This window comes from Lepidochelys olivacea (genome assembly GCF_965140295.1).
Source record: "Lepidochelys olivacea isolate rLepOli2 genome assembly, chromosome: 16".
Lineage (NCBI taxonomy): Eukaryota > Metazoa > Chordata > Testudines > Cheloniidae > Lepidochelys > Lepidochelys olivacea.
In genome coordinates, this window is record NC_140426.1 from 24165211 (window position 1) to 24184366 (window position 19156).

The 19156-nt window shown below is 54.1% G+C and overlaps 1 protein-coding gene across 3 annotated transcripts in view; it reads left to right on the plus strand.

Annotated features, from left to right (window-relative positions):
• Positions 1-9488: 9488 nt before the first annotated feature.
• PTGS1 (prostaglandin-endoperoxide synthase 1) overlaps positions 9489-19156 on the plus strand; it is a 35201-nt gene continuing 25533 nt past the window's right edge. For all 3 annotated transcript variants that reach the window (XM_084649755.1, XM_084649756.1, XM_084649757.1), the window contains exons 1-2: positions 9489-9586; positions 9672-9740. In XM_084649755.1, coding sequence (XP_084505881.1) covers positions 9580-9586; positions 9672-9740 — 76 coding nt within the window. In that variant the 5' untranslated portion in view covers positions 9489-9579. The remainder of the gene's footprint in view (positions 9587-9671; positions 9741-19156) is intronic.

A 19156-nucleotide genomic window follows, 5' to 3' on the forward strand; every position in this document is an offset into this window, starting at 1 on the left:
GAGCACATAACACACAGGCTTTGCAAAAGGGGTTTCTAAACACAATTACGCTTTACTTTAGACCGCAGAAGAGAGATACAGATGTAAATGTAACTCTTCTGCCCGTCAGAGTTGGCAGCAACAAGGGCCGGGTTCAATATCTAGGGGATTCATTCCAATAACACAATGCAAACTGGCTCGAGCCCCCACCCAGTGACCTGGGACAAATATATACCACCCCCGCTGGGCGCCTCCAAGAGGCAATACTTCCCCTCTCGCAAGCACATAGTCTGAGTGTAGCAAAAAGCCTTTTAATAACAGAGAGAAACAATGTGGCATTATGTTGGGGAAACACCACCAACAGGATTCGTAACACAACCCATGAGCAAATTGGGGCGTGCCCTTTCCCTTTGGTTCTTGAGTCCAGCAACCCCAAATAACCCAAAGTCCCAAAAGTCCAATGACCCAAAAGTCTCTGTCCCTGGTCAGGGCAGCCCCAGAGTTCGAAAGTTTATCTGCAGAGGGTTACCTCCCAACCTGGGTGGAGATGGGGGGGGCGGGGAGAGAGGTAAGGGGCACCTTACATGATCTGAAGCTGACCGCCCCACAGCTCCATAGGCCTTCACTCCGCTCCGCCAGCCGCCCCACGAACTGCTTCGCTCAGTTCCACTCCGCTGCTCTACCAGCCTGTCCACAAGGCGCTCCAGCCGTCCCACAAACTGCTCCACACTAGATCTTCAGGCTCCCCCACTACTTAACACAACGCCCAGTGATTTCAGCTCTTAGTCAGTTCAGCTCTTTGGTGAATTCAGCTTGCAGTAGGGGAGCCTCAGTGCTGGTACACCATTAGCCCAACGTGAGCTCAGCAGCCTGTGACTAGACTCCTAACGGAATCAAAATTAGCTCCGATTTTCCACAGTGGAGAGAGGAGGAAGTGCAATTAGCATGTAAGGCCGGCACCCAGGGGCCCATGCCACCAAATATTAATACTTATCCCCAACCTCTCTCAATTCACAGAGTTTTGGAACCCATGACCCTTGCCTAGCGAGTGCTACTTAGTTGATGGTGAATCCCTCCATCATAACAAAAGGCCAAGCACAGTTCCCATAATCAGGGTAATAACAATTTATTCTTCCTGCCCCAATAACAGAGACACTGGGGACCCCACAGCAGCCAAAGTGACCATTTGGGCAGCTATGGCCTCATTCTAGGTGGGGTGGGTGTGCCTATGCAAATGAGATCGGCCCCTGAAGTTCTTTTCCACAACTTGCCATACCTCACCACCGCATGGCAGGGTGGAGCTCATCCTGACACTGCTTACATAAAAAAAAAACAACAAAACACCGGTACATCATTCCCTGCCTCAGTTTCCTCACCACTCAAGTGTTCTTTGGGATTTGGGTCAGTTTCCTTTCAGCATTCTCAGGATCTTCCACCTGCAGCTCATTGCTATCTGACCCCAGCACCCAGTTTCCTTCTGCCCTCTCTAAGATGGCCAGTGAGAGGCCCTCCCTTCCTTTTATAACTTCCAGTCCCCTTTGTCAGGTAGGGTTGCCAACTGTCTCGGTCCATCAATGGCTATTAGCCAGGATGGACAGGGATGGTGTCCCTAGCCTCTGTTTGCCAGCAGCTAGGAATGGGCGACAGGGGACGGATCACTTGATGATTCCCTGTCCTGTTCATTCCCTCTGGGGCACCTGGCACAGGCCTCTGTCAGAAGTCAGGACACTGGGCTAGATGGACCTTTGATCTGACCCAGTAGGGCCGTTCTTATATTCTTATGTCTAACCACGCAAACCCGAACACCCTTGCCCTGCCCCCTGCCCCACCCGAGGCCCCACCCCTGCCCCAAGGTCCTGCCCCACTCACTCCATCCCCACTCCCTCCATCACTCACTCTCCCCCACTCTGATTCACTTGCACCAGGCTGGGGCGGGGGGTTGGAGGTGGTGCGGGCTCTGGGAGGGGGCTCAGGGCTGGGGCAGGGGATTGAGGTGCGGGAGGGGGGAGGGGGGAGGGCTCTCGGTGGGAGTTTGGGTGCAGGAGGGGGCTCAGGGCTGGGGCAGGGGGTTGAGGTGTGGGAGGGGGGAGGGGTGCGGGCTCTCGGTGGGAGTTTGGGTGCAGGAGGGGGCTCAGGGCTGGGGCAGGGGGTTGGGGTGCAGGAGGGGGGAGGGGTGCGGGCTCTCGGTGGGAGTTTGGGTGCAGGAGGGGGCTCTGGGCTGGGGCAGGGGGTTGGGGTGCAGGAGGGGGGAGGGGGGAGGGCTCTCGGTGGGAGTTTGGGTGCAGGAGGGGGCTCAGGGCTGGGGCAGGGGGTTGAGGTGTGGGAGGGGGGAGGGGTGCGGGCTCTCGGTGGGAGTTTGGGTGCAGGAGGGGGCTCAGGGCTGGGGCAGGGGGTTGGGGTGCAGGAGGGGGGAGGGGGGAGGGCTCTCGGTGGGAGTTTGGGTGCAGGAGGGGGCTCTGGGCTGGGGCAGGGGGTTGGGGTGCAGGAGGGGGTGCGGGCTGTGGGAGGGAGTTTGGGTCCAGGACGGGGCTCTGGGCTGGGGCAGAGGATTGGGGTGCAGGAGGGGGTTTGAAGTGCTGGCTTTGGGCAGGAGCATCAGGGGTGAGGCAGGGGCAGGGGGTTGGGGTGCAGGAGGGGGTTCGGGGTGCAGGGTCTGGCCAGGCAGCACTTATCTTGAGCGGCTCCAGGTCGACAGCACAGTGGGGCTAAGGCAGGCTCCCTTTAAGAAGCCTAAAAATCTCCCAGTTTGGCTTCAGTAGCCTCCGGGGGGATACAGCCTGATTCCAGGAGGGTTGGCAACCCTGTTGTCAGGTGGCCTCTTGTCAACCTCCAATTCCAACAGGTGATCAGTTGCCTGGTTACCAGCCCACTCTACCAAACCAGTTTCCTTTCTGTGGCCAGCTGTGTCCAGCAGTGCTGCCATCTGAATAGCTGCCCACCATGGTTTAACAACCCTCCGTTGTTACTCCTCTGCAAGGCTCAAGAGTTTCTCCTGACATCTCCTGTGTGCATGCTCCATATGGAGGCTACAGAACCAAGGTGAAGGCACCAAGGTGAAGGGTCTTGCAATGGAAATGGTGCTCAGAAAACAAACCAAGGTTGTTGTTTGATCGGGATACAGATAAAGTTCATAACAGCAAACGGAATTAATAAGTTGTATATAGACAAACTCCCCACATTGCCACAGCACCCCTGGCACAACTGCCTAGAGTCCCGGTGGGACCCAAATGAGCAGCCTATCCCACCACATAGAAACGAGGGCCTTTCGCATCTAGGTTGGAAATCCACCGGGTAGCAGAGACTGAAAGTCATTACCAGCTTGAGGCTGCTGGGTGGCCCTTGTGAGAAGAGTTTGGTGGGTCTCAGTCCAGCTCCCAGTCCCCCCATCACACTACTCCCCCCTGCAACTAGCACAAATCATCAGCCCTGCTGGGAGTCACAGCAGAGAGGACAAGGACTGAACAGCCCCAGGGCCAGGCTTCAGGGAGGGTCCTTCCACGACAGGCCTGAGTCATGTTCGCAGCGTGTGGGCAGAAGCGTGTTCCTTCTCAGCCCATGCTACCAGTCCAGTGCTAAGCTCCCATTCATTTTTTATTTTCTACCCAGTATCTTCCCCTCCTGGTCCAGCCTCCAAACACATTGCTTTGCCTTTCCCAATCACCTACAATGCTTTGTGTTCTGTGATTTTGCTGGAACATTTGGGGTGTCTCTGAAGGAAGTTGCAGACTGGAAAAGCAATTTTCCTTTGTATAAATTCCCTGGAGAATATGTGGAAATGCAAAGCAGCTGTGGAACTAGTGAAAGCCACAGAGCTTAATAAAAACAGGTCTTGAGGGGAAAGCAGAGAGGTTCGGCTGTCTGAAGAACCTGGCAAAGGCCCCTCTGGTTCTGATCCAGTAGGTTTCTACCGGAGAAGTGGGATTGTTAGGGCTTTCTGCAGCAAAGCCTGTATTGTTGTGGAATGTCCTACCTGATTTGAAGGGAATAAGATGATGGGTGGCACGTCACATAGGCTGGGGAAGGCTGTGCCTTCCCAAACAGCGCTGCCTGGCCCCACCCATGCTTCTCCCCAAAGCCCCCTCCTGCTTGCCCTTCCCCCTTGGCTCCAGCCCAGGCAGGCTGCTCCTCTTCAGGGAAGCGGGCTGGGGCTAGGGAGGCTGGGACTTGAGGGGAATGGGGCACTGGGGCTGGGGGGCCATGCACCACCCGCCTGCCCTGTGCTTAGGGGCTTTGGAGGCCAAGTGCTGCCCGCCCGCCCTGTGCTTGAGAGCCGGGGAGGGGGGCATGCACAGCCTGCCTGCCCGCCCTGGGCTCAGGGGCCAGGGAGGGGGCCGTGATTTCCCCATCCACCTGGTGCTCTGGGGCTGGGACAGGGGGCAGGGACTGGCGGCCGTGGGGGGGGGGGGCCTCTGGCAGGGGAAAAGGGACAGATCCTCTGGCAGAGGCTATCCTCCCCCAGCCAGCAGTTCACGTGCCGCCCATGAATAAGATAATTGTTTATATGCTCTGGTTTTAGGCTCACCAGTTAATCTGATCAGAAGGTAATAAGGGTCTTGTCCCAGAATCAGACTACATAGAGTCTTGAAAGGACCCTCAGGGCATACGACAAGGATGCTGACACTGAGAACAAAATACAGCCTTAAAGACTTTTATTGAGCTAAATAGAAAAGTAATCCCTCAGAATGACAAAGGACGTAATGTTGTTCTAGAGGCCCTTGTGGTATTATTTACTATAAAATTTCCCAGCTGAACACACTCAAACCCTTCCTTGGTAACCTGGCAGTGAGCGACAAAGGACCAGCCTTGTCTCTGGCATGCCAAGAGTCCGATGGGCCAGGTTCCTCAGTTCTCGAGTGGGAGGTGAAGAACTTAGGAGAAGCTACAGAGCTAGAAAGCTATCCAGGGACTCAAGAGAAACTAACTTAAAACCTAACTAAAAACTAACCATGGGGGGTTATCCCTCTTCCAGAGCCTGAGCACCATGTGCCCACCTTCCCTGTCCAAACTTACTTTCCTCACCCACATACTATCGGGATGTCCTTACTCTCTAGGCTGGCATGTTCCTATGTATTAATAACAATTAGCTCGTTCTCACAGTTGTTATTTCTGGAATCCAATTATTATTTATGATGTCTGCCAGTCCAGTGCTGTGCTCCCATTGCATTTTTATTTTCTACCCCATCTTCCCTTCCTGGGGCAGCCTCCAAACACATTGCTTTGCCTTTCCTAATCACCTACAAAGCTTTGTTTTCCGTGATGTGGCTAGAACACTTGGGGTGTCTCTGAAGGAAGACCGGTTATTTCCATGTTCTTTGTGGGATCTCTGTTATATTTAGAGAGGGCATTAACTCGGGTAGGCCATCGATCAGTGCCAAAGGTCTAACTTGCTTTAACTCCTAAGTGAAATAACTCACTTATCTAGGCTAAAGGTCACAAACATAGGTATGGCAACTTGCTTTAGCTCCTCACAGAGATGACACTGTAGATTCTTTGCATTACTGCCAAAAATATTCTAGTGTAAATCTACAAATCTATAAATCTATTATAATAAAACAAATAATCAAACCCATAAGAGAGGATATCAGCAAGGAAGCAGGCCAGCCCTCTGGGCTACAAATTCCTTATACTGTAAAGGGAATCCCTGTAACGTGCCCTGCACAATTATAGCATCACATTCAAACTCATTCTAATGAACGATGGGCCTGGGAGAAATCCCTGAGTGGAGCTCTGCCCTCCCCACATCCCCTGACCCATTTATAGTATTGCTAACCTCAACCTTCTCAAATTCATGAGCCAGCACATTCAAACTCATTCTAACTAATGATTGGCCCCTGAGTGGAGCTCTGCTCTCCCCACATCCCCTGACCCATTTACGGTATTGCTAACTTCGAGCTTCTCAAATTCATGAGTCAGTCTCCAGAACGCATGAGATTAGCTCTCAAATCATGCAATTTTTTAAAAAAAATAGATCGTTTGCATGTTGTAATACATTTCACTTGACTTCTAGCTTTTGCACCCTTGAGGTGCACTCAAGTCTTGTTTTTGAGTTTTTCTCTGCAATCATGAAGGCTACAAGCTAATTGATCTTTTAAACGAAAGCTGGGAGTCTCATGAAATCACCTGACTCCAGGAGCTGGAGCTTGAAGAAAAACACCAATTATCACAAGACTCATAAACTCATGAGAGCTGGCAGCACTATGGTGGGCCCATGCTGGAGCACAACATCGGCAATAGCCCCAACCCCCACTGTTTCAAGTGTGTGAGTCCCCAAAACCCATCATTAAATAATAACGTTGGGATTCTGCTGTGGCCGTCTCCTCTTGGAGCTCTGAGGGTCACATTCACTGCACCTTTTCAAGCTTTACCCTGCAAACCGGAGGGCTAGAAATGGACTTTTTAAAAAAAAAATGGAAGCTGAGATTCTCCCACAATCTCTTGATGCCAGAACCAGGGGCTGTGAATGAAAGACGTCACATAACATGAGACTCACTACAGAATCACAACAGTTGGCAACACTGGGCCAGTGAGTGACCCCAGTGAAAGTGCTGCTGTCACCACGCCGACAAAGCAGAGACAGGTGACTTCTTGGCCCCCAGCCCCGGGAGGAATAAACACTTGAGAGGCTCCTGTTGTACAAAGCAAAGGAAATTCTCTGCCTGGATCCAGCCCCATGCAGAGCTTCCTGCCAGGGTGAGAAGAATAGGCAAAGGCTTGATAAAGCCCAGCGGAGGGAGGGTGCAGCACGAGATAGTCTTAACAGTGCACTTCTGCAGAGCCCCAACAGGAACCATCTGGGCAAAGCACACAAAACTCAGACAGCAGCTCAGAGGTCAGGCTCCAGCCCAGCAGGAGTGGCTCCAGCCCAGCCTACGGTGTGGGCAGCTCTCACCCTAGGCCAGCCCTGCCTGTAGCTTGCAAGGCCCAACTTGCCAGTTTTAAAGCCCTGGCTTCACAACAGAGCAATGAGCAGGTCTGGTGAATGCAACCAGCCACTGAGACATCCCCAGAGGGTCTGCTCCTCTCAGAGCCTGGCCTGGAGGCATCAAGAGCCAGTAGGCCACAGATTACAAGCTGCTTAGGTAATAACATGACCCCTATCATTGGAGTTGCTAAGACCCTCGCAGTCTTTCTCATCACAACACCCCTGTGAGGCAGTGCAGGGCTACTATCCATTTGTACAGAGAAGGAGTTGACACACACACACAGAGGCTAAGTGACTTGCCCAAGGGCACACAGGAAGCCTTGGCAGAGCAGGGAATTAAACCCAGCTCTCTTAAGTCTCAGGCTAGCACTCTAACCACTACACCATCCTTCCTCTCAACACCCTGGCCTCCTGCTGCTTTAGCTGGGCTGAGAGCCCCAGGAGCCTCGGAGTATAGTGCAGGGACACCTGCATGTGGAGAGGAAAGTCAAGATGGCCTGTGTCCAATGAGAAGCCCCCGGCCCAACATTTTATGGTTTTACTGCTAAACTCATCTCCTTTCCGGAGCCTTCAAGTGACCCAGGATGCCCCCACCCCTCACCTTGAGGGCCCCTTCCCTCGAGAGTCAGTCCCAGGGGCCTGGGCAGGGTTAGCGAAGAGCCTCCATGACAACAGTTCAAAGGGAGGCCTGTTGGGACCAAGGCCTCCTTGGATGAGGCCCAGGATTTCAGGCCTGATCTTCACCACTTATTACCAGAGCTGTTAGTGTGTCATTTCCTAGCTCCTCCAGGGCTCTTGCATGGACTAAACCATCACCACGGGACTGCACCCTGATGTGCTGCACTAGTGACCGCTGCTCTGCAAAGACCCCTTGAAATCCAGGGCATAGCACTGTAAGTAAAGTGTGTAAGACAGAGAGAGAGAGAGACACTGCTCTCTACTGGGCGGAATCAGAACTGCCTAACTATGTGTCATGGGCCCTATACAGCTAATGACCAGTCCTGCGGAGCAGGAGTATCTGAGTTCTAGGCCTGCCATCACTGAGCAGTTCTGCACAGCCGCAGCACGCAGCACAGTGACAACAGTTTTCAGAGTAACAGCCGTGTTAGTCTGTATTCGCAAAAAGAAAAGGAGGACTTGTGGCACCTTAGAGACTAACCAATTTATTAGAGCATAAGCTTTCGTGAGCTACAGCTCACTTCCTCAGATGCATATCGTGGAAACTGCAGCAGGCTTTATATATACACAGAGAATATGAAACAATACCTATTCCCACCCTATGACAACAGTGACGTCCCCAAGGTGGCTGCAGATATGCTGCAATATTTTATTCCTAGCTGTGTAACTTACAAGGTGGCCCGAAAGATTTCCCTCAACAGTAGCCTTGAGATTTGCAGTGTGGGAAATGTCAGTCCTGCGAGAATGTTATGGAGAAGGTTAGAAGCATCCAAGAAACAAGGTCTTAGAAGGGAATGCCACCCTGGCCCACTGATGCTGGGGCAAGGACACCCAGAGAGCGGTGTGGGAGTGAGTGCAGCTTATACCCAGTAGCATTATAAGAGTTTCGCCACCCATCAGCCTACCCCACTCAGCAACTGCAATGAGCAGTGCACTTCCCCCAAATCCCAGCACTGGTCAGTACACTGCAGAGCCGCTGATGCCCTCTTAAAGCACATGACAATGCCTGAGGTTGACGAAAGGAGGCCAGAATGGAGGGGCAGATTGGTCTGTTTCAGTGTGAGCACCATGTCCTTTGCTCCCTGAAAAATCCCCTGGCAGGGTCCCAGTCCCAGCCTGAGTCACTTTAACCCTCTACATTTATAGTACGTTCACCTCACGGAAGAAACTCCAGCAAAGCTTGTGCCATGGGCTGGCCCTCAGGCATCCCTTGCTAGGAGGTGCCCTGGGTCTGTGGAAAATACAGGGACTCAGGGACTTGCATGCCGAGACTTGGAAGCAGTTTTAGGAGAGCGAGTGAGACCCTTCTGCACAGGACACGCGCACTCTTGGTCCTGAGCTTTTTGCAAACAGGTGGAGGCAGCCAGGCTCCTAGGGTTGAAACATATCATGGGCTCCAAACACTGGAGCTGGAGGAAACATACACACAGTGGTGTCCTAAGGGCCACAGAGACTGGGCTGGGGAGGGGCAGGTTAAACCTAATGAGTGGGGCAAGCTGGGAAGGTCAGGATGGACAGGATGCCTTAGGAAAGCAGCAGAGGAGGGAGGGGGAGGGAAGGAAAGGGGGGACGGCGTAGCTGGAGAGAGAGGACGGAAGAGGCCTAGTCTGCACTGGAAAACATTTGCTGGTGTCGCCAGCCTGGCAAACCCCTCTGCGTAGCTGCAGCTTAGCAAGCAATGACTTTTGCTAATATAACTTAGATGGGTTCCCTCGCTGCAACAAGCTGGTGTAACTGCATCTACACCAGGGCTTTTGCTGGCATAGCAATAGCCCCAACAATGCCAGCCCCGAGCGATGAAGGGTCCAGCAGGCATCTGGCCCCGGCTGTGAAGAAACCCCTCCTAGCAGTGAGCTGGGGCGGGGGGGAGGAGCAAGAGGGGAAGAAGAAGTGGGAGTGGGGAGAGGAGGAGGAGGCAGGACACCGCTGCTGAGCAAGGAGAGAAGCCAGAGGCAGCCACAGAAGGGCTGCTGGAACTTGCCAGGAGCGACTCTCTCGCTATGACCCGTAAGTAGGGGTGCTCTGGCCTGGCTCCCCCACTCCTCTCCCTTCCAGGCATTCTCTACCCAGGCTTTTCCTCTCTGCATTTCAGGGCTGCGTCTCTCCTTCGCACTGGTGATACTGCTGAGTGTGTGTGAGAGCCGGGCGAGCCCCCGCACAGGTACTGTACCCTGCTTAGCACAGGAATCAGCTCTGGCTGCGCTAGGACCAGACCTTCCCTCCCTGCCCTGGGGACACCCCAGCTCTGCTGGAGCCCAGCACCTTGGGGCTCCCCAGGCACAGGAGAAGGATGCTCGCTCTGCAGGTGTTAGTGTTTTCTGAGGAGCATCTGGCAGTGCAAAGGGCTGCACTTGGATGGGCTCCTGGCTTTGTTGCTGGGGAAGGGATTAGTATGAAGTGGGGGCCCTAATAAACAGCACTGCAGTATTCTACAGTCACGTACCCAGAGCTGGCAGGGCCCTACTGCACGCTACAGAGGGCACCGGAGTGGGGCACAGACACCGGAGGGGCGGGAAGGACACGGGCGTGGGGCACAGACACCGGAGGGGCGGCACGGACACTGGAGGGGCGGGAAGGACACGGGCGTGGGGCACGGACACCGGAGGGGCGGCATGGACACTGGAAGGGCGGGAAGAACACGGGCGTGGGGCACGGACCCTGGAGGGGCGGGAAGGACACGGGCGTGGGGCACGGACACCGGAGGGGCGGGAAGGACACGGGCGTGGGACACGGACCCTGGAGGGAGAATGTGTGGGAGGAGGGTTGGGGGGTAGCAGAAGCCAGAACATCACTCCAGGTTTGTGCGTGTTCCTTCTTGTCATTTTTGGCAGCATTTTTCTATTAATCGACCCACAAACGTGGGTTTCAGGGCTCACTGGTCAGCCATGGCCCTGGGGGAAATCTCTCCTTTGCCCTAAGTAAAGGAGCCAGAAAAAATAGCTCCCTAGGGGCTCATGCTGTAAGCAACTGTCCACACTAGGGTGGTTCAGGGCTGCAGACAGAGACCAGGTGCTAGAAGCTAGAGGAGGGGGGCAGTGACCAGATCCGTCCTGCGTTTCCTTTGCCCTGGTATGACCCAGTGATGACGTTTCCCCTTCAGTATGTTCCTGAGTGCTTTGTCCAGGCTGGTTTGCAATCCCTGCAGCAACGGGCTCCCTCTGCTCCAGGACAGACGAGTCCAGGGAACAGCGTCTCCCCCATGTTTCCACTGAAAGTGGCACCACTGTGCTCCTTGTCGCGAGGAGAGAGTTAGGTCTCCAGCCCAGTCTCATATTCCCACTAAACGCCCCTTGGAGCCTGTGCGGCTCTGGCTGGATTAGGGCTCCCTTCTTGGCAGATCTTGGCAGCGTTTCCCACCAGGTCCTGGAATCAGCAAGGCGAATGCAATAGGAAAAATAACAAGCAGGACCCAGCGGCTGGAGGGAAAGGCAGGGCCATCCAGAGGAGAGGGAGGGAAAGCACACAAAGCGGAGGTGTGTATCTGCCAAGCAGGCTCTGTGGGGCTGTCAGGGCAGCAGCGTCAGTATGTACCGTTGCTACGCAGAGGCTGCACCTAATGGGCATAAACTAGACCAAATTGTAGCCACTGCCATCCTCAGTCTGAAGAGCCTATCTATCGCCGCCTGCCATGCACCAGTCAGGGACCGGGGAAGACGAGGGGGCTTGTGCTGCCAGAAGGGGCTTTAACTGGACAGCAACATGTGTCCTAGCTCCGTCTCCACAGGCTTTTCTCCCAGTCTGCTCCCACCAGACTTGGCCGCTGTGCACGGTGCTTCCAGACCCGAGGCTGCCTTGCACCCCTCTGGCAAATACCTAGGGCTCACCTTGCGGCTGTCCCAGCCAGATGCAAATATGGCTGTCCATTCACCCTTTCTTCACATGACGGGCAATATCCAGCCTTCATCCCAGCTCCGGGTCCGGCAGGGAGGCTGAGCTGTAACATCCTGCAGGGGACAGGAGTGGGGGCATCATGCAGCTAAGTTCAGAGGGAAATGAGGGTAAGGAACCAAAACACACAAAAGAAAAATCCCCACAAAGGGCTACAGGCCACAGTCCTCACTGAGCTCTGACCTGGTTTTTATTCAGGCCAAGCTGCCATTGAAATGAACAGAGTCCTGGCCTCGGTCTTGAGGTCAGAGCTGTCAGTCTAGTGCTGACGACAGCGCACACTGACTCTCCTTCTTCAGAGGGAATGCTAGCCCCACTAGGCGAGGAAGCCAGCTTGTAACATGGGCTGCTACCTGCTTCCGGCTCCAGATAACACCCTGGGTGCTGCCTCAGGCTGTTTCCTTACTAAAGTCTCTGTGTTGTTCTGCTTTGCAACGGCCCATCTCAGACAGAGACAGCCACTTCCCACCACGTCGGCACCAGCTCCCACGCCCCCCGCACGCCGGGCTGACACTTCTGGAAGGCCAGAGGTGGCATGGGCAGCAGCAAGCGCTGCTCCAGAATGGACCGTGGAGCCCTGTTTTAACCAGCCGTCTCGGCCTGGAGAGAATCTCAGAGTTGAATTTCCTCTGGGTCCTCCCTCGGTGGGAACAATCAATTCAAGCACGTTTTTAAGGGGGTAATTTTCCATCCTTCCTCAAACAAAACCACCATTCCAGAATGCTTAGGCCATGGAACGTTTCAGAATGCACTGATTTTCTGCTGGAAAACAATGGCCTTTACCAAACCCAGGGGTTTACATTTAAAAAGGTACGAGGGGAAAAAACCGTCAGAGAACCCAAGTTCTTTAGATTATTTTTCTTTCCTACAATGACCTATGGGCTCAGGTGTGTTTTATACAAACAAACCCTGTCATATTCTCCAGCCAGGGGCCCTAACCTGACCTGCCAGATCTATCCACCCATCAACTATGGGGGAGTTCAGCTCCCAGTTTGTATCTGCTGAACTCTGTTCATTTCTCTGTCAAAGGGCTTTGTACCATAGTATCTGAGTGCCTCCAAGGTGAAAGAGAAGCCCTGATGCTTCTCCCTTCTTCCATCTAGTGTTGCTATAAGCAGGGATATCCAAAGCTCAAGAGAGGAGGTGGTCTGGGAAGTCCTGCCCATCTACCATCACCCTAGTGTCTACGGTCTATGCTACAGGCTTCTGCTTGCATAGCTGTGTGGCTCGGGGGGGGTGAAGAGGTGTGATCCATGAACGCCATGGCTCCGCCAGCAGAAGTCCCTAGTGCAGACACAGTTACAGCGGTAAAGCTACGCTCTTACAGAGAGCTTGTTTCGCGTGTGAGAGGTGGTTTTACTATAGCGGTGTAGAGCACAGCTTTGCTGGTATAGTTGTGTCCGTACTAGGTGTGCTTTGCTGGTACGGTATCCCGGGATGCCTGTGCCAGCAAAGTGTCCTAATGTAGATATGACCCAGACGCCCATCTGAAGCAGGCAAACCTTCTGTGTCAGGGACTCTCCGCATCCCCAGGACAGGCTCACTCACTCCTGTAGTATTTCGACATTGCTGTCTTCTGTCCCAGCCAGAAAAAGGAAGTGTTAGAGCATGTGTGGGTGGGTGGGGTGTTTGTCCAGGGGGGAGGGATGTTTGTCCGGGGGAGGGGAACAGGACAAACTGTGAAGTAAGCTGGCCAGAGCCTGCTGCACTGTGGGATTCAGCTGAAGAGAAGGTTTGGGCTGGGAGCATGATGTCGCAAACTGGGTTTTCCCAAAGCTGAAGAAAAATTTGCTTCCTGAGCCCCATGGCAGGGTTGATTTCCTTTCCAGCCATCACTGAGCACTCACCAGAGCTCTTAGCTTAGGACCCCATTCTGGTTCTGTCTTCGCCGGTCTGCGTGTGCTGGGGTGGGGAGGCCGAAGGGGGCTTGCTCTCTCGTGGAAGGTGTGTTCCTCCGTCGTGACAAACAATAGCCCCCAAAGTGGGAATGTCCTGGCACTGTGTGTGCTAGAAAGAAGACAGGTGGCCGGGGACTGGTTCACTCAAAGGGATCCAGGTCTTGGGTTCACGTGGGCCTTCAGGACAGGAGAGACCAGGCCATGAGGCCCATGATCATGCAGTGACTGTTTGCCCATGTGGAATTTGCTGGGGTCTTTGCTGGAGAAGCCAGGGAGTGCATGGGCCATGCAGATGGCACTTCCCTCGGGGTGATCCCTGCCAGGCAGGGGTGTGGCGTATCAGGGATGGAAAATTACGTTGCTGCTGCACTGCTGTGACTGTTCAGGGATGGGCAAAGTGTGACAGGGTCTGTCTGTGATGGGATCCCCAGGGTGCAGCCTGGGACTGTGGGACTGCTGTGCCCCCTTAACTCTCTCCAGCCTGGGCTGTCTCTCACAATGCCTTGCTAGTGATCAGCAGCAAACCCCTCCAGACGCTGTGATCGCTCAGCACAACAGTATGTGGAGCCCCACACCAATGTTCCCTCTAATATTTGACAGGCCGCGTGTGAAAAAATTTCTTCTGTGCAAACCGTTGTGCGTGCGGTGTTTTGCCGTGTGCGCGGGGCTTAGGATCTGTGTGCGTGCACACATGCGCACAGCTTAGAGGGAATAGTGCCCCACACCCAGCTAGATTGCATGAATGCTCCCAGAGCCACTCATGAATCACACAGAGAAAGGCAGCAGTGAAATCCCCCCAGTTCCCAGCACTGCACCTCAGGAATATAGCGTCTTGCACTGCTCAAGATGGGCTATGCAGATTTATTAATTGGTTCGCCACTTCATCAATGGGAGTGGACATACACCAGTCTTTGCAAAACCTGCGCAGATTTGCCACACATTTCATACAAACTCACTGGTAAAGATAAACAGTAAAACAAATTTATTGAATATAAAAATAGATTTTAAGTGATATTAAGTGATAGGCAAAAAGTCAGAGTTAGTTACCAAAAGAAATAAAATATAAGCACGCAATCTAAACTCTCAACCCTATTAGACTGGGCAACAACTATTCAAAGTAGTTTTTCTCACCCCACTGGATATCACAGTCCTTAATATACAGATTTCATCCTTGAAATCTGTGCCATTCCCCTCAGTTGGAGTCTTCAGAGTGTCCTTGTTGTTTGCAGCGTAGGTGGGTGAAGGAGAAAAGGCCAAGCATGTGGCCACTGTGTATGTTTTATACCCTCAGTCCATGTGCTTGGAGAATACAAGTCCAGGCATGTCTGGGTGCATTGCTGCGTATCCAGGCAAGGTTGAGCAATTCCCCTGGTGTGGCCTTATGTAGGTGAGTCATTACATCATAGTTCCCTGGCTCCATAATGGTTGTTGATGGGTTGATTGATACTCAGCCTGGGTGTTGGTTACTTTCCTTGCTCTTGCCTCTGGGGAGCTAATATCTGGCTGATTCCCCAATTTACAGTATGTTTTAGTGACAACCATACACACAATTCTCATAACTTCATATGCATTAATGATATACATATCTGGATAGAGAAATGACTTTCAGCAGATCATAACCTTTCCCCTGATACCTTACAAGCTTTATATGTAAGATCACAGTCATATATAAATGAGGAATAGGGGGGCTATAGGGTGCTTCTCCAAGGTACAGAATGTCACACTGTCTACACTGCATACTAAGCCTGGGCTCTGACTCGAGTCTGAGCCCAATCCTCCTTCTGTCCACACACAAATCAGGGTTAGCAAACACTCAGGACCCTGGTCTTAGGACCCTGCTGGGGGTGGGGGGTGTCAGACCCCAAGTCTCACTCTGACTTGCATCCAAGCCCTGTCATTTTGCAGTGTGGATCAGTGGTGAGCTGGACCAGTTCACACAGGTTCGCTGGAACCGGTTGTTAAATTTAGAAGCTCTTTTAGAACCGGTTGTCCCGTGAGAGACAACCAGTTCTAAAAGGGCTTCTAAATTTAACAACTGGCCAAAAGTGGCACCTTAGGTGCCAACTCCATGGGTGCTCTGGGACTGGAGCACCCACAGGGAAAATTTGGTGGGTGCAGAGCACCCACCGACAGCTCCCTGCCCCGTGCCCAGCCCCAGCTCACCTCCGCTCCGCCTCTGAACGCGCCGCCCCGCTCTGCTTCTCCGCCCCCCCGGCTTTCCGTGAATCAGCTGTTCGGCAGGAAGTCTGGGAGGGCTGAGAAGCAGGCGGTGGCTTCGCGCTCGGGCCCAGGGAGGTGGAGGTGAGCGAGGAGGCCCCCCCGTGCTGCAGCAGGTAACCCGGGGTAGGGGGGGCACGCAGGGGAACCGCTTCCCGCCCCAGCTCACCTCTGCCACCCTGGGCCTGAGTTCGAAGCTGCTGCCTGCTTCTCAGCCCTCCCAGACTTCCCACGCGAACAGCTGATTCACGGGAAGCCGGGGGTGGGGGGTGGGGGGGACGTGGAGAAGCAGAGCGGGACGGTGCGTTCAGGGGTGGAGGTGGAGCGGAGCGGAGGTGAGCTGGGGCCAGGCGCAGGGTGGGGAGCTGCTGGTGGGTGCTCTGCACCCACCAAATTTTCCCCGTGGGTGCTCCAGCCCCGGAGCACGAAGGCGCCATTTTTCGCCAGTTGTTAAATTTAGAAGCCCTTTTAGAACTGGTGTTGTGATATGATCAGTGTGGGGAGCGGCCACTCCCCCTGCTCCCCCCTTAGCTACACTCCCCTGCCCCTAGGAGCCAGAGGGACCTGCCGGATGCTTCCTGGGAGCTGCCCCAGGTAAGCACCACTGGGACTCCCCACCTCGCCCCCCGGCAGGTCCCTCTGGCTCTTAGGGGTGGGGTGGGCACCCACTACGGTGGCCCATGAGACCCTCTTGCCCGGTTCTGGGGGCAGTCAGGGGACAGGGAGGGGGGTGGATGGGGCAGGGGTCCCGGGGCAGGGGCATCAAGGAACGCGGGGGGTTGGATGGAGCAGGGGTCCCGGGGGGTGGGGGTGGGCCATGACCCCCTCGTGGGGTGAGGAGGGAACTGGTTGTTAATATTTTGGCAGCTCATCACTGGTGTGGATGCAGCTCAAGCTGCACACCTGAGTCAGAAGGGCTGCATAGTGCAGTGTGGACACGTTGGCACTGTTGCAAGACCCGGGTCCAGCCATTGTAAATCTGGGTTTACACTGCAGTGTAGCCACACTCACTTTAAGTCTGCTTCCTTTCACCCAAGAGAACAAAGAAAAGAAGGAAGGTAGCAAAGTGGGCGATGGAGGGAAGGGGCCAATTCCCTCCCTCACCCCAGAGCTTTTGTCTTTGTACTGCTTTCACGCAGTGTGTGAGGTTGAAAATGGGCCCAAGCTCTGAGATGGGTGAGGGGTGACTCTTACCATCCACACAAGGAGAGCAGAGCAAAGAGCTATGCAGCAGATTGCCAGGACACAGGTCCAAAGGCTGGGCTGGAGAAATCTAACAGGAATCAGCCCAGGCTACATCCGGCTACTGTGAACCTGCTCTCTTGCAGAGAGGTGGGATGGCTTCTGCAGTAGGCCAGGGCACAGACAATGGGGAAGAACTGTAGGTTTCTTCTCCAGAGACCAGTTCAAAGCTGGGGTAGGTCACAGCTGTTCTGTTCATTCCCTCCTGGGCACCTGGCTCTGGCCACTGTTGGCAGACAGGATACTGGGCTGGATGGACCTCTGATCTGACCCAGTAGGGCCATTCTTATGTTCTAATCCCTCTCCAGGAGAGACCACGCTGGGCTGGACAGTGCCATAAGCTGTCACATTTCTGTCCTCCCTAGGAGCAGCTCAGTGCAGCTTCCGCAAACCTGCAAGGCAGGAAGACAAAGGGGGCCCATCCTCACAGCCAGCCCCCTAGAGAGACTTCCTCAAAGCCCACGGGAAAGCGACAGCTTGGCTGGGGCTTTTTACTTCCTAAAAGTCGATAGAAGAAAGTTTTTAAATAGTTGAGATGCATTTGAGTAATTTCTTCTCCTCGCCTCACTGCCCCTGTCTGGAGCCGGGGAGCTGGCAGAGGAAGGAGGAGGACGGGACCCCCCTCTTGTTTGGTGGCCTCTGTGCCTCGTGGGGGGGAGCGGGGGTGACCTGGGGTCGGGGAAACAGTCTGTTTATTTCCCCTCTGGACAGTCACCCACGTCACAAAACCACCAACTGGTCATTTCAACAGACAGGCCAGGGGCTGAAAGGGCGCTGACGAGCAACTTGCCATCTGCCTCCTGCAGCGGGTCCCTCCATTTCAGAGGGTGGGACACGCTGAGGGGAACCCAAGTGTCCCTGCCCTGTGCACACAGGCCGTTGGGCTGCGGCACTGCCTGCCAGCATCTCTCACAAGCACTAGTAAGGTCTGAGGAGGGGCCGGGAGGAGAGAGGTGGGCTGGAGTCTGAATTTGCAGTGGCAGCAGCTGGGTGTATGGTGCTGGGTAACTAGGACGTGGGCTGGATATGCTGGGAGACAGGAACCTCCTGCCTCCAGCTTCCTGACAACCACTCACTGGGTACAGCAGGGAGGCAGGAGCTTTGCAGAATGGCTGGGTGTGTCACTCCGCCAGGAAAAGAGTGCCCAGGAGCACTTCTCTGGCAGGAGGGCGCTGCAGTGGGGATATTCAGGGAGGCAACAAGAGCACTCCGAGGTGGGGAGTGGAGCCTAAGGGAGCTGGAGCCGACTTGGCAGGAAGTAGTGGGGCACGCTGTCCTCCGAGAGAGAGCAGGGTCTGCGAGGGAGTGCGCTGGCTCCGACTGTAGCCGGGTATCTGAAGATCTGTCTCTGCCCTGAGCTTCGGCAGGAAAGCTAGCCCCGGTGCAAGCGCAAGGGTGGGTGCGGCCTAGGAGCCTCGAGGATGAGATTCCAACCCTAATCTTCGATGATTCTATGACTCCAGCTGGCATGCCAGGGAGGGGATTTACCGGCTCTATCGGCTGCTGCTACACCAGAGAGGTAAGGAAAGTTTTGGAATAGCCTTCCAAGGGAAGCAGTGGGGGCAAAAGACCTATCTGGCTTTAAGATTAAACTTGATAAGTTTATGGAGGAGCTGGTATGATGGGATAACATGATTTTGGCATTTAATTGATCTTTAAATATTCATGGTAAATAGGCCCAATGGCCTGTGATGGGATGTTAGATGGGGTGGGATCTGAGTTACTACAGAGAATTCTTTCTTGGGTTCTGGCTGGTGAATCTTGCCCATATGCTCAGGGTTTAGCTGATCGCCATATTTGGGGTCGAGAAGGAATTTTCCTCCAGGACAGATTGGAAGAGGCCCTGGAGGTTTTTTGCCTTCCTCTGTAGCGTGGGGCACGAGTCTCTTGCTGGAGGATTCTCTGCACCTTGAGATCTTTAAACCACAGTTTGAGGACTTCAATAGCTCAGACATAGATGAGAGGTTTATTTCAGGAGTGGGTGGGTGAGATTCTGTGGCCTGCATTGTGCAGGTGGTCAGACTAGATGATCATAATGGTCCCTTCTGACCTTAATACCTATGAATCTATGTGCATGGTGAACCGAACTAGGAGACATGCAGGGAGGTGGCCTGGGGCAGAAGCTACCAAGTAAGGAACAGGGGAAGGAGATAAATAGCAGGGAGAGAGGAGAAGCTGGGGCTGAGCCCAGGGGTCTGGGTAGATGAGTGAAGCCAAACTCTCCTGGCAGACATTTCTCAGAGCCTGCGCAAGGAATAGCAAGAGCTGATCCGCAGCGTATTTGATACTGAGGGAAGCATTTGCCCTGTAAAGCCAAGGGACTGTTTACTCA